The 16,319-nt window shown below is 39.3% G+C and overlaps 1 protein-coding gene across 1 annotated transcript in view; it reads left to right on the forward strand.

Moving 5' to 3' along the window:
* The first annotated feature begins 15,294 nt into the window (after window positions 1-15,294).
* The window catches only part of LOC107753156 (pre-B-cell leukemia transcription factor 3-like), a 37,974-nt gene continuing 36,949 nt past the window's right edge, over window positions 15,295-16,319 (forward strand). The window contains exon 1 of the mRNA XM_016569278.1: window positions 15,295-15,331. Within this exon, the coding sequence (XP_016424764.1) occupies window positions 15,295-15,331 (37 nt within the window). The remainder of the gene's footprint in view (window positions 15,332-16,319) is intronic.

Genomic DNA, 16,319 nt, shown 5'->3' on the forward strand with positions numbered 1-16,319 from the left:
ATCTACTGGAGAAATTAAGAAAACACACATACATTTATTATTGCTATATAGACATTATCTTGCAAATTCTATCTCACCAGAGTTGCCAATTGTTTTTATATGCAATAATATTCAGACATTTGTCTATGATGCATTTTTGCTATTCGCAATTCAGAAGAGAGATCGTGCTCTCGCGGAGGAGCTACAGCGCGCGGAACATGAAAGCCCTGTTTAATTATGATAGAGGACAGAACTAAACATCTGCTTACACTTTAGGCCTGTGGCTGTGATATTAAGCTAATTTTATTTTTATTTTTATTTTGGCTTCTAAGGATTATAAAAAAAAGAAGAAAAAAGAAAGAAAGAAGATATGAGGTAAAACTATTAAAAACTAGCCGCGTTAATTTTGTCTAGCGCAACTTCCTTCCATGCGCATTTGTTCCTCCCTAAAACCCAAACTTAACATCAGAATCAGCACAATCGCCCGATTGTTGTAAAATGCCGTCTTTACTGTTGCTAAATTGCGGGACATGTTTGATAATAAAACATTGAAAGCACAATAATCTGCGCAAGAGGCGCTGTTCCCCAGGCTGAAATGTGTGCGCGCGCTCCAATACTGACCGCAACTAGACAAGCAAAATACACTTTGGGCTTCGGGTGCACGTCCAAGCGATCAAACACAGTTTTTGTCTTAAGTGGACGTGAACAGTTGGGAGAAAATCCGATGTGTGTCAGTATATTTAGTCTTAAAGTGACAGCAGTGACTGGCACTTGGGCCATCGATTTTAATCAAACAACAAAAAAATGCAAAGAGAAAATCACTCACAGCTCTCACTCTGAATAACGTTAGCTTTAATAAGCAGTAATCTATCAATTCATACAGTGAAAACTATGCAGTGTTCATTTACATTTGATTATTTTATTAGATTTATTTTGTAGGCTATATTACTTACCTGAACAACAATGTTAGAACAAATTAAAGCACTGCTCATTTCATTTGTATCTTTGTTTTACTGTATTTGTCAGTTTGTTTCTTTGCTCATGTTCTTACTGTATGTTATCTTATGTATATAAAACACTAAAAATGCCTGCACACTGGTGCATTTACAAATAGATGTTTTATATTAATTTAATTAAATATTATTTATTTTGCAGAATATGAAGCAATTTTAATTAAGCTCTTAATTTGTTTTGTGTATATATATATATATAGAGAGAGAGAGAGAGAGAGAGAGAGAGATATATATATATATACAAAAGTACCGATAAGAATACCGTTAATGTACCAGATCGATAAGCAGTATCGGTAAGAGTAGTAATACCGTTAAAACCTTAATGATACCCATCCCTACTAGCTAACAGCTAAAGCAGACTGCTAGTATTCGAATATATGCACCAACACTAAAAATCATAAGCTAAAGAACAAATGAAAAACTAGTCACACTAACCAGCTAGTGAGTAGTTGGAGAACTAGTTCACCATCATGACCTCTCCCTATAGGCTCTGTGCAAAAATATTATTACTTTTGTTGTATTTCACTGTATTAGCAATAGTACAGCAACCGAGAGTTTCAGTTTCTAAGGTGAAGTCACATTAACAAAATGTCGATGAATTTTCGGGGGCGCAATCCACTCATTTCAATAGGAATCCTTGTGATCATGGATTTCTTTTTGACCAACAGAAAGCAGCTGGTTTGAAAGTGACTTCTCTGTGAACTGTGCTTCATGCATCGCTACACTATTGACAAGAGACAATGGTCCTTTTTTTTTGCTCCCGAAATTTCATTGAAATTCCGCTAATGTTAGTGCACCTTTTGCAAAGGGTTAAAGCTTTAAACTTTAAGCAAGGGACCTATTGGTTGCTACACATCGATTGTGCCTCCTAACAATCAATTCAGCCTTCGGCACGTCAATCAATGTGCGTGGTATGCTGAGTGTCGTGCTATGATAATGACCCGTTCCCATGACACCGGGGGCCCCGATGGCCTTGCCATCTAATGGCCTCTAATTAATAATGTAAAATCAACAACTGCCTGATTCCCAGGCAATTGTCTGGCCATCCTTTACCTGCACTTGTCAGGCTGATGCCTTTCATGCAAGCTCATCTGTCTGAGAGAGAGGGAAAAAAACAACAAAAAAATGTGTCTCTATTCAAGTTCAGCCAAGACTAGCATACACTGCACAGCTGATTGAGTGTATTGATTGGCACCACGAGAATCAGCCTCTTTGATCAAATGCACATTGAGGCTGATGTGTCTGCACATGATATGCTCTTTTGTAGACTTGCCAGACCTGTTTTCTTATCCGCTCGCTGAGAGGGGTTTGAACGTAGGACAGTGAGACTCTTATTAGCTTTTTGTGCGATTTTGTATTTGGTCGGCGAACTTGATATTCGATGTTTTCCTGTGGAGACGTACTTTTATAGTAGTTAAAATTAAGTGATCCGGGACATGATTGTGTGTGTTGTGTCCATGCATGCAGTGATCTTTTCAATGATCTTATTTATTGATTTCAACAATGACTTTTAAGCTTATAACATCACATTTTTATGGACCTTCCATGTCTTGAGGCTTTGTTGCTTTATTTTGTTTTGTTGGGTGTCTTATGTTATCTCTCTCTTTCTTCACTCTTTGGGTGCCCAGGGAAATCACGCTGATCAATATTTCCCATTTTAGAGGAATTGCAGCAAACATTCAAGGAGAAGAGAATTTACAGTACCTTCTTCTCAGCTCTAATCAAACTATAATTTAAATGTGCCCTACGAACAATTGAGCTGAACAAAAAAAAAAATACAACCTTGTGAGGTTGTGTGTTTGTTTGTTTTCTTTTAGAGGTCAACTTGAGCTGTATTTCAGTACAATATGTACAGATTATCTCGCTATATTGTGTGATTGACAGAAAAAGCAGCTCGTACTGGTTTTGAATGTGTGTATTTATAATTATTCGAAGTTTGTCTTCTTAGTATATAAATCAAAGGATGTAATTTCAGCTGCCTTTTATGATGGTCAAGGGCCATTGCACAACTCAACCTCACACTGTCTTACCATTTCAGCCGCGAGGAGATCCTTTACATACCGATGTGCACTTCCCAGCTCCTTTTAGCATGCTGGTCGTTTTCTCTTTCTGCTACTGTTCCTTAAAGAAGAAACCATTTGTGCAAATGACCACAGCTTTCAGAAAAGAGCTCGGATTACATGTTAGCATTGTCATGTTAAAAGAAAAAAACTTTAGTAGCTGCAAACTGGCGAGTTATGACAACAAAATGGATTGCACATTCAATAATACACTTATTTGTGAAGTAAATACACAAATTCACAGCTGGGTGTTTCTTCAGCTAGAAGTACTTTTTGCCCTGTGGACTCTGAAAACATACTTTTTTCATACTTTAGTGTATTTAATATGTCCATTAATAGTGTATATACATGCATCACAGAATAATTATGTAATTCTTTTTTTATTTGTGTTTCTGAAACATGAATATTTCCACCACATCTCTTGTGTAATGTTATGAACGACTAATATCTTGCTAAAGGTAATTTCACAGCATGTTATGCATAGTAAATTCCTAATTATATAATATTTGTTTAGATTTTTGCATAATTTTTTACATTATTATGGCTTGACATAATTATTCTATAAATTATATTAATTAACATATCCTACTTACAAGTGAAATTTACCTTAATTCTTCACACATCTCAAGCTAACTAACTAAGCTTTATTAAAGCCAAATTGTGTGGTTGTTGTGCGAATGACAGTTGTAATATAAAAAAATAAAATAAAAATCACAATTACTATTGAATTGATGTATTTAATTCTTGTTTAGATCAGAATAGTTTTTAACATCTAATAGTTATTACTTTAGGATGGGTTTTCATAAAACCAGGAATTTTTAATATTTAATATTAAAAAATCTGTGATTAGGGTAAAACAAAACTGGTACATAAAAGTAATCTGAAAAGTAGAATAAAAATAAATGAAGACATGACAAAAAATTCCAGGGAGGACATTCATATAACAAAAAGAAAAAAGTTGAATCTATTAGTTTTAATAAAACCCACCTCCTAGGACAGTAGTACCAAAAGTTGAAGGAACACCCAATTATATAATGAGTTAAAAAATATTTACACTGATTTTTCATGTAAATTGCCTTTATGTATAATTAAGTTTATTTGTTTATCTAATCCATTGTGGTCATATAACCTACAAAAATATCCAGGCTTTCTACAGGGAAAAACACTTCAAGGCATTTTCATACAGACGGCGAGAGCAAGAAAAGAGAAAGAAAATATTATACAGTCCCCTAATGTGGAACTTTTTGGCTGCAGAGATTCTTTTCTGGAGCCACAGGGTGTTGTGTAGTGCTTTCTCGCTCATGCATGTCTGTCTGTGCACTGAATCAAGCCCCAGTCCCCGTGCAGAAAGCCCTGCTTGAAGTCTCAGGGGCCCGGTGAGCTGCAGACGAGATGTTGGCAGCGGCCGAGTTAAGCTCGGCTAGTGCGGACGGACCGTGATATATGACTCATGCACTGTGCGTCTGTGTCAGTGATGAACGCTTCTGGAATTTCCCTTACTCCAACTTTTTTTCTTTTTTTTTTTCATGTTCACTTTTTTATTGGGGTGTTAACAGTAATGGTTTATGATGGAGAAGGTTTCTTATTTCCCTCAAGTGTTTTCACGGTAAGATTTTGGAAAGGAACAGCCCAGACTGCTTTTAAAAGAAGAAAAAAGTACTTTTAAAAGTTCTCCTCTGAAATGTGGCTTCCCTTACAAGGCCCATGTGGTCATGGTGATCTGTAATGATTTGTTTGTTGTGGGTTGGTTTGCTGAAACAGAGCTCCAGGCTAGAGTTATCTGATGGTATCAGTTACAGGGTTATTCAGTAACTGAAGTATTGGGCACTACGTATAAAGGCACTGCCAATTTGGACGGGATGTTCAGGCTGTGTGTGCGTGAGGTGAGTTTGAGTGCCTGTGAACGTCTAGGGTTCATAGAGTGTGCACTGGGTTCAGCTGGTTTCTCATGGCAGGTGTCGACAGGGTTCGAGCTCCGCCTGTCACAGGTGTGTGTACAGTATATTCAGATCCTCGGACAATCTTGGACAGCCATGAAATGAGACACTTGTATCTCCCTCTCTCTTTAACTCTCACTTTTCCCCTCTATCTCTATCGTACCATCTCCTTGACCCTTTCTCAACTGAAATCAAACAAAAACAAGAGAAAACAGCCGTAGGCATTATTCGGATGAGATTTGTTGTCTGTGATCAGACTCTCCTTATTTAATTTTCTTTTTATGTTTTTTTTTTTCAGCGGTAAAAATAAAAAAAAAAAAAAAAAAAAAAAAAATCCAAGTAGATTCACTAAGCCGAACAAGTTAAAATATAGCTTTAGTTACAAAATTTGGTTATAAAAAATGTTAACAGGAAATGCAGCACTTTTAAGACAGCAATTGTTTCTTGCTAGCAAATTTTGCCACCAAGAAGAAGATCCATTGCCCGCTGTCAATAGGGATGCATGAAGCACCGCTTACACTGATGTAACTTTCAAAACAAGTAGTTTCTGTTGATCAATGTGGAAAATTTGCACAGAAAAATCTTGATTTCGAGATCTGCGTGGAAAAATGGTTTGTCCAAAATTTTCAGTCATGCAGATTGCTATATCGAAATGACTCTATTTCACCTGTGAAATTTTATGGTTTCAGATGACAATTAGTTCATGTCAACCTTCGAACATGAAAATTTGCTTCTCACGTCACAATGACAACGTTCAAAACTGCTTGGGATGATCATATAGTTTGTGTAAGTTATAAATTATAATGTTTATATGTATAACTGTATATAATCGTGTTTACATATTAAATCATCTTAATTTTCTTTCTTTTTTTGTGATGGGAGAAAAACATTTTCAATTCATACTGCAGTGAAATCTTGTCCCCATGTAAAACAATAACAGTCCAAATAGGGGTTTTGCTATATAATTTTTTATTAAGGTTGTGTATAAAAATCCAGACACATTCAGTTTGGACTGGATTTAAAATCATAAAATACATTTGTGAAACACATAGTTGTCCAAATAGGGTTTTACACAGCACCACCTGCACAATATCCTCTCTTCTTTCTACACGCCATGAGCCTTCTGAAGAGGTGTGTTTGTGTGTGCGTAGAGGGGCTAATGTTTCGGAAAATTTCACTTTCACTGGATGGCCGCGGCTTGTCGTAGGTCAGGCTCGGGGTGCGGGCTGATCCAGTTATTAAGTCCAAAATCCCATAAACAGCAGTCTCAGCCCAATTAATAATTTACATAATTAACATGCAATTTTAAGTTGGGGCTGGCAGAGCAGGAGCCATTTAGGGGTCGGGCGTGTGTGTGTGTGGGGGGTAATTAGGGCTAAGCGCCCGTGCCGCTAGGACCACTGTTGGCAATTCCAGCACATTCGCGCTCTCTCTTCTGCGTCCTCCTCAGCATGGTCGACTGACAACTGGGCGACAGGCTTTCCCAGCTAAAGCGAAAGCCCCTTCTGACAGTATTAATAGTTGACAAACTGTGCCTAAAGCCTCGGCATTGTTTCTGTCACTTGTTTGTTTTGATGTCAGTGTTAGCTGTTATAAATCAATAATGTCAGGATTTGGTAATGTTTATAGCAGAGCCAAGGTTTATTATTTCATGTGACTGTCATGGACAAATAGTATTTATCATAGCTGTCTATAAATTACGGCCGACAGACTGTTGGTTTACCCAAACCCACTCCACTCTAGCAGGGACCATTCCGACGTCCACTTCCATATTTAAAGCAATTTATTTTCCCCGAGCTGGAGCCAGACGTTAACCCCACGCTGGTTCTCCTTTCTCTCTGTCGGCCCACGTGTGTGTGTGTGTGTGTGTGTGTATCTGCAGTGGTTTCTGCCGTCACATTAACACTTCCTAAACAGCTCAAGGGCAGACCTCGAAACATGACCTCTCACATCTCTCACTCCAGAAATTTTTCTTTTCTTTTCTTTTCTTTTCTTTTCTTTTCTTTTGTCAAACTTTGACCTTTATTTTCCTACCCAATCCTGTCCTATACTCTTACTGTAAAAATATGTTATTTATTGGCATTGATGGTTCCATGTAGAGCTTTTAACATCTATGGAACCTTTCCATTGCACAAAAAGTTATTATTATTATTATTTTTTATATATATATAATGGAAAAAGTTTATTTTAAGAAGTATTCACTGCAAGGTTCTTTGGGGAACACAAAATGGTTCAATGAAAGCTTTGAAAACCCCCTTTCATAACTTTTATTTTTAGGATCCTATCCTGAATTTTATATAAATCGATAATACACAGTTTTTATTTTTCTCCACATATATTTCCTGGTGTGAAGTAGGTTAAAACTGTATTTACAAGACTGAATAAAATCACTTTACTATAGTTAAACTTAAACCAGCCGTTTTAGTTGAACAATGCTGTATTTTAAAAGATAAAAAGATGATTTTGACAAGAAGCTTTAGTAAAATATTACCACTTCTCGTATTTGCTCCCAGTGTATATAATTTATACTGAAAGCAAATAAGAGAAGTGGTAATGCCATGTTTACTGTAACCTGAGACCAGAATGAAATTATGTTTACATTTAAGCAGTGGTTCTCAACTGGGGACTAACAGCCATATTTAGAACAGTAAGATAAATGGGTTTACTGTCTCTATTGTTCATGTCACATGCTGTATGTCCAATTAAACCTAATATTTTGGGGCTAAACTGCAGGTTGAATGGCATGCCCTCATTCCCAAAGAACGCAGCAGTAATGCATTTCATTTTTTGTTTACTTTTGTACAGTAAACAATTTTGAGTGCCGGGTCGCAACATAAAAATCAGTTGCGAACCACTGCAGCGAAGTGACAAATTAGTACATTAGGATCCTATGTCAAAATATTTCTCCTGCTTTCACACTCTCTCTCTCCTTAGAAACTGACCATTCCTTTTCACTCCACCTCCCTCTTCCTCTCTCTTTCCATGCCTTTGATGATAGCCGCGCTGTCTCTGCGCGTAAGAGATGTCTTTGGCCTTGGAAATGATTTCTCTGTGGCCAGGCCCAGCTCTGTGCTATTGATCAGAGGCAGCCATTGACTATCAGTTCCACTTGCAGCAAGGAGGTCATTAGTTACCCACACACACACATTCATCAGAAGGCAGCCGTGGATCACTTAGAATGCTAATGCACACGCTAGGAGCTGACAGCTGGACCAGGGGGAGAGAGAACGAGGGAGAGCGAGCGAGAGAGGGGTGGCTGTAGGGTTGTTCCTGTGTTGAGGAGGGTGTATCAAGGGAGCGCATGTTAATTTTTTTGCGCGTGTGTACAATTTAACTCCGTATTCTATTATTAACAGCCCGTCTGCTAACATATGTGCACTTTTCCTTAATGTACCATTCCTGTGACCAAGCCTCAGAAGTAGTGACGAAAAAGAGAGATGACATTGGCTATCCAGCCTGTACCTGCATTTGCAGTCTTTTCTGACAAGGGCCACCATGCCTGACCTACCTTGTTTTAGCCTACGGCTGAACGTGACTATTCCCTTTAAAATAAAAACAAACAACGCACGAGGAAAGCAAGGCAGCGAGAGAGAAAAAGAGAGAGAGCTTTATAATTGGGCAAAGCGAAGCTGCGGGAGGTGGCCGAGCTTCCACGTTCGCCTTTTGTATATTCATGACCCCCCTGACTTGATTGATGGAAGGATAGCGTTTGGTGACACTGTCATTTGCAAGTTGAAAAGGTAGCACAGTGGCTGGAGCCGCGGGCTGGGGTCCGGGCTAGGACTGTGGTACAAGCCGTGTGAGAAAGAGAGGGAGAGGGGCTCATTTCTATGCTGATGATATCCAAAGCCCTTCTCATTTCCTTTGTCTCCAGTGGAATGACATCTGCTGACAACAGACACTTTCCAAAGGGCTCCACAGTGGTGGAACAGAAAGAAAAAAAAAGTAGGATTCTGGGTTTGAATGTTATACAACTTAAAAACAGATACCGTACAGCATAGAAAATGCCTTGCATCTAATAAAATATATTTAATGTGCGCTTTGTACAAAAGCTTCCTCCTCAGTCCACTTTGACTGTTTATGGGAGCTTGTTTTTGTGGTTCTGACATCACAACTGTGAGCATATCACTGTAACACACTATATGACTGCCTTCATTTACATATAGACACCTCAGTGTGAACTGTATTTGGACGGCTGTCAGTCATAACAATTATCATTTGCATACAAGATGTCTTAAAGTGACAATAGCAAAAACTGTTTAATGCAAAATAAAATACAATTATACTTGGATTAAAATACATTTTATTTTAAATAAATTTTTTATTTTTTATGTTTGTAATTAAACATTTGTAGTTTAAATTACATGTAGAAGGCAGCCTAAACATCCCACAGCATTCCTGACAGGCCAGTTGGTGTAAGACTAACGCGTTCATACACAGAAAGACACATCCATACACTCTGTTCGATCTGCTCACAGTTTCCAGTTGTGATGTGAAATGTGCAGGTGTAGCTCCCATCTTTGTATTTACACCAATTAACACATAAAGTGTAATTACCCCTGTGGAGTCGGTTGGAAGTCCACAAATGAGGGCACCGCTGAGGCCCCTGGCAGCTGACACAGAGAGCCAGAGAGAGAAAGATGAGAAATTAGTAAGTATCAATTAAGTGACAGTGATACTGATGAATGCTCACTCTGAAAGGTGTCAGATGAAGACTAAACCCAGAAGACAGCGAGATTTGAATGTGCCATGGGGTCTGTGTCACTTAATGCTGTCTGTAAGCGCTAAGATGAGGACAACAGATGGACGATTAGCACAGAGGGGCTGCACAGCCCAAACATAGACCGACATAGACAGACAAAGTTTTACTGCTGTTTCTGAAGTGTCAATGTCAAAAAAAAATTTGCGCTAGAGTTATGATTTAACATAGATAAAATATTTAATGTATTCTGTATACACTACTGTTCAAACACTTTTTTAAACGTTTTTGTAAAATCTCTTATATGCTCACCAAGGCTTCGTTTAATCAAAAAACAATCAAAACAGTAATACTGTGAAATATTAGGGCAGACCTCGAAACATGACCTCTCACATCTCTCACTCCAGAAATTTTTCTTTTCTTTTCTTTTCTTTTCTTTTCTTTTGTCAAACTTTGCTGTCTGTTGACCTTTATTTTCCTACCCAATCCTGTCCTATACTCTTACTGTAAAAATATGTTATTTATTGGCATTGATGGTTCCATGTAGAGCTTTTAACATCTATGGAACCTTTCCATTGCACAAAAAGTTATTATTATTATTATTTTTTATATATATATAATGGAAAAAGTTTATTTTAAGAAGTATTCACTGCAAGGTTCTTTGGGGAACACAAAATGGTTCAATGAAAGCTTTGAAAACCCCCTTTCATAACTTTTATTTTTAGGATCCTATCCTGAATTTTATATAAATCGATAATACACAGTTTTTATTTTTCTCCACATATATTTCCTGGTGTGAAGTAGGTTAAAACTGTATTTACAAGACTGAATAAAATCACTTTACTATAGTTAAACTTAAACCAGCCGTTTTAGTTGAACAATGCTGTATTTTAAAAGATAAAAAGATGATTTTGACAAGAAGCTTTAGTAAAATATTACCACTTCTCGTATTTGCTCCCAGTGTATATAATTTATACTGAAAGCAAATAAGAGAAGTGGTAATGCCATGTTTACTGTAACCTGAGACCAGAATGAAATTATGTTTACATTTAAGCAGTGGTTCTCAACTGGGGACTAACAGCCATATTTAGAACAGTAAGATAAATGGGTTTACTGTCTCTATTGTTCATGTCACATGCTGTATGTCCAATTAAACCTAATATTTTGGGGCTAAACTGCAGGTTGAATGGCATGCCCTCATTCCCAAAGAACGCAGCAGTAATGCATTTCATTTTTTGTTTACTTTTGTACAGTAAACAATTTTGAGTGCCGGGTCGCAACATAAAAATCAGTTGCGAACCACTGCAGCGAAGTGACAAATTAGTACATTAGGATCCTATGTCAAAATATTTCTCCTGCTTTCACACTCTCTCTCTCCTTAGAAACTGACCATTCCTTTTCACTCCACCTCCCTCTTCCTCTCTCTTTCCATGCCTTTGATGATAGCCGCGCTGTCTCTGCGCGTAAGAGATGTCTTTGGCCTTGGAAATGATTTCTCTGTGGCCAGGCCCAGCTCTGTGCTATTGATCAGAGGCAGCCATTGACTATCAGTTCCACTTGCAGCAAGGAGGTCATTAGTTACCCACACACACACATTCATCAGAAGGCAGCCGTGGATCACTTAGAATGCTAATGCACACGCTAGGAGCTGACAGCTGGACCAGGGGGAGAGAGAACGAGGGAGAGCGAGCGAGAGAGGGGTGGCTGTAGGGTTGTTCCTGTGTTGAGGAGGGTGTATCAAGGGAGCGCATGTTAATTTTTTTGCGCGTGTGTACAATTTAACTCCGTATTCTATTATTAACAGCCCGTCTGCTAACATATGTGCACTTTTCCTTAATGTACCATTCCTGTGACCAAGCCTCAGAAGTAGTGACGAAAAAGAGAGATGACATTGGCTATCCAGCCTGTACCTGCATTTGCAGTCTTTTCTGACAAGGGCCACCATGCCTGACCTACCTTGTTTTAGCCTACGGCTGAACGTGACTATTCCCTTTAAAATAAAAACAAACAACGCACGAGGAAAGCAAGGCAGCGAGAGAGAAAAAGAGAGAGAGCTTTATAATTGGGCAAAGCGAAGCTGCGGGAGGTGGCCGAGCTTCCACGTTCGCCTTTTGTATATTCATGACCCCCCTGACTTGATTGATGGAAGGATAGCGTTTGGTGACACTGTCATTTGCAAGTTGAAAAGGTAGCACAGTGGCTGGAGCCGCGGGCTGGGGTCCGGGCTAGGACTGTGGTACAAGCCGTGTGAGAAAGAGAGGGAGAGGGGCTCATTTCTATGCTGATGATATCCAAAGCCCTTCTCATTTCCTTTGTCTCCAGTGGAATGACATCTGCTGACAACAGACACTTTCCAAAGGGCTCCACAGTGGTGGAACAGAAAGAAAAAAAAGTAGGATTCTGGGTATGTTAGTGTGTTTGAATGTTATACAACTTAAAAACAGATACCGTACAGCATAGAAAATGCCTTGCATCTAATAAAATATATTTAATGTGCGCTTTGTACAAAAGCTTCCTCCTCAGTCCACTTTGACTGTTTATGGGAGCTTGTTTTTGTGGTTCTGACATCACAACTGTGAGCATATCACTGTAACACACTATATGACTGCCTTCATTTACATATAGACACCTCAGTGTGAACTGTATTTGGACGGCTGTCAGTCATAACAATTATCATTTGCATACAAGATGTCTTAAAGTGACAATAGCAAAAACTGTTTAATGCAAAATAAAATACAATTATACTTGGATTAAAATACATTTTATTTTAAATAAATTTTTTATTTTTGATGTTTGTAATTAAACATTTGTAGTTTAAATTACATGTAGAAGGCAGCCTAAACATCCCACAGCATTCCTGACAGGCCAGTTGGTGTAAGACTAACGCGTTCATACACAGAAAGACACATCCATACACTCTGTTCGATCTGCTCACAGTTTCCAGTTGTGATGTGAAATGTGCAGGTGTAGCTCCCATCTTTGTATTTACACCAATTAACACATAAAGTGTAATTACCCCTGTGGAGTCGGTTGGAAGTCCACAAATGAGGGCACCGCTGAGGCCCCTGGCAGCTGACACAGAGAGCCAGAGAGAGAAAGAGGAGAAATTAGTAAGTATCAATTAAGTGTCAGTGATACTGATGAATGCTCACTCTGAAAGGTGTCAGATGAAGACTAAACCCAGAAGACAGCGAGATTTGAATGTGCCATGGGGTCTGTGTCACTTAATGCTGTCTGTAAGCGCTAAGATGAGGACAACAGATGGACGATTAGCACAGAGGGGCTGCACAGCCCAAACATAGACCGACATAGACAGACAAAGTTTTACTGCTGTTTCTGAAGTGTCAATGTCAAAAAAAAATTTGCGCTAGAGTTATGATTTAACATAGATAAAATATTTAATGTATTCTGTATACACTACTGTTCAAACACTTTTTTAAACGTTTTTGTAAAATCTCTTATATGCTCACCAAGGCTTCGTTTAATCAAAAAACAATCAAAACAGTAATACTGTGAAATATTATTACAATTTAAAGTAACTGTTTTCTATTATTTAAAAATTAAATTTGTTCCTGTGATGTCAAGAAAAACATATTTTTATCAGCCATTACTCCAGTCTTCAGCATCACATGATCTTTCAGAAATCTTTCTAATATGCTGATTTTGGGTGTTCAAGAAACATTTCTTATTATTATTCATGTTGAAAACAGTTGAGGTGCTTAATATTTTTGGAATCTAATATTTTCCAAGATTAGTTGATGAATAGAAAGTTCAAAAGAACAGCAATTATTTGAAATAGAAATATTTTGTAACATTATACATGTCTTTAGAGTCAATCAATGTCTTTTAATTAATTTAACGCATCCTTTTTAATTAAAAATGTTAATTTCTTTAAACAGTATATGTACAGACGCTGATATAATCTCCTCGTTTAGATAGCTAAGTAAATATGTGTGTGTTTATAAGAGACACCATGTAGTTGCACTTGTCTTATTTCTTGTGTTGTCTTGGATTCCATATATATACAGAAGTGAAGAGCGAGAGAAAGAAAGAGAGAGGGAGAGCGAGAGGGAGTGCAAGTGTGATGGATAAGCTCAGGGGCTGTTTACAGCAGTGTGTAAAGCATTAAAGAGCTGGCAGAAGGGCCATTAGCATAAATGTTTAAATCAGACAAACAAACTTATGTACCCAAATGAAAATGTTTTCCTGCATTAATCTGGAGCAGAAGGCTCCAGTAGATAACAATTAGTGCCTCTCTCATTCACTCTTTCCCACTCTTTCTTTTCCCCCAACTCACTCTTATTCTCTCTCTTTCTCAGCCTCTCTTTTATTCCGCAAGTGTTTATGCTTAAAGACCTAGGACTAGAGTACTTCTCTGGTCCCCTATTAGTGCTGAAGCATCAGACACTTTAGAGACCCCGTTTCAAGGGTTGGGGAGTAATTGTCAGCCTGGTGTATTATGACTGAGTTTGTCAGACAACTGTGAAGTTTCACAGACCAGCTGCGAGGCATCAGACTCTCTTCGTCTCGCTCTCCCTCTCTCTTTCCGAGCTTCTAGTGTTGAGGACCAGACTGAAGCTAGGCTGATTTAAGGCCTTGTAAAAGTGTCGGCTTTTTAAATACTGTTTGCATGCCGCCTCCCGGCAGACATTTCATATTCAGCAGATTTACATGATGGCCATTATTATGATTTTATGAAGCGTGAGCTTTTAAAACTATTGCCTCAGAAACGCTAGGGCAATTTCTGAGATACTTCACCAAGATGTTCTACCTGGTAGCTGTCAGCTAGTATTTCATCTGGTCAACCAGAGCTCATTTTGGACCACCTAATGGTCATCTTCAATCTAGAAATGATATAAAATCTGGTACCACCTTGAAGTAGTTTTTGCTGGAGTTTGTAAGTATTTAAAGTTTGCATTAAAAGAGTGAATGGCGGAATTGAGATGCCTAAATGTGATTCAGTCTGAGGAAAATCCCCTTTCACAGTAACCTTGTGTGTCATGGAATGGCATAAATCCAGTTCGGTTTTTACTTATGCCCTGTCTACACTGCCTTACATGAGCTGTTTGTTTAAACTAGCCGATAAGCTCTTCAAAGTTCAGCTGCTGAAATTCTCTCTCTGAGAGGTTTTCTACTCCCTTTTTTCTCCCCAAATGTTAAACTTGCATAAATTATGGCGGCCCGTTCCAGCACTCTTTGCCTGGCTCTTTGGGCCTGCCTCCATCCATCTTTACAGTAGTGTAAGCACTGATAGCAGAACATGCTAGGTGTGACAGAACCTCTCCTCTTGTGGGTCGAATTTGACGTTTCTCTCGTGGAGAGTTATGGCTGTTTTGGTAAGACTGGCGGGCCAGGAGGGCTCTTTGCTGCAGGGTGGAGTGATAGATTCAGCTGCCTGAAGCATCCCAGTGTGTTTATCCATGGCTAGTATGGCAGCTTTCAGAAGACATTTACCCCATGATTTGCGATGAGCTTATGTGTGAATAATTAATGGCAATTAATCCTTAATTACAGTAATTAGGCAAGTCACAGGAAATTAAGCTGCAGCTGGAGAGGCCCTGTGCATCAGGGAGGAGGAGAAGGGAGGACACACAGGCGAATGTGGCATGGCGGTGCTGCTGGAGAGCATCAGAGGGTGGCACGGTGAGTGCCGGTGTGTGCCCATGCGAAATTGGCAGCCTCGGTGTGGCGTGCGGTGACACAGATGCTCAGCGGGCATAGAGCCGCCTCGCAGAAGAGCAGAGCTGCTAGCGGTATGGAGCAATACTCTTTTTAGTCATCCCTCTTTTCTTTCATTCTTCTCACGCCTTCTTTTTGACAGTCCCTCGTTTCTTGCAGCTTGCTAATATAGTGATTGACCCATTGCCTTTCTGAGATCTGCAGAGATTAAGACAGCCATTTGAGTCATCTTCTTAATTCTCTTTTAGCAAAACCCAAATTTATGGCATTTCCGAGCACCTGAGTCATAAAGCACTTGTGCCAGGCTGCCAGGAAGACCTGGTGGGTTGAATTCAAGGCGCGGCACACTAACTCATCCGATATGCCGGGGAGACTCCTGATGAGCCGTCTGCGGCAAAGTACAAGCAAAATACACTAACCATTCAGAGAGCTTAAAATAGGCCAAAGGCAGATTTGTGCTTTCATTGGAGCAAGTGGACATGGTTAGATGTTTGGATTGTGTTAGCTCTTAATTGAGATGGGAGTCTGAGGAGATGCTGGTGAATTTTTCCCCGTTTAGTCCAGAGCTCATTTGCGTCTTTTCATGCCTGCCTGTGTGAATTTCCGCTCCTTTCTTCTACTGTTACTTCCAATTACGCTGTTATGCATTGTGACGAGAGGGGCGGGGCAGAGAGCCGTGGGAACGGAGCGAGGCCGGTGGAGTAATTGCTAATGCGCGACACCTGCGCCACTCACCGGTCTCGAGTCTCACGGAGGAGCTCCGGAAGGATAAAAAGGAAGAGGGACGACAGTGAAAGACGAGAGAGGACCAGGCCTGGAGTTTATTTTGTGTTTTCTCCTTCTTCCCGTGACTACAAACATTACATTGGTGCCGAAAACCCGGGAGGAAGGAGGGACACGCTGTCAAGAGCCCTCGCTGCTGAGGGGGATCGCGGTGCTGAGGGAGACGGGC

This window comes from Sinocyclocheilus rhinocerous, unplaced genomic scaffold (genome assembly GCF_001515625.1).
Source record: "Sinocyclocheilus rhinocerous isolate Xijiao unplaced genomic scaffold, SAMN03320098_v1.1 scaffold20, whole genome shotgun sequence".
In the NCBI taxonomy this organism is placed as follows: domain Eukaryota; kingdom Metazoa; phylum Chordata; class Actinopteri; order Cypriniformes; family Cyprinidae; genus Sinocyclocheilus; species Sinocyclocheilus rhinocerous.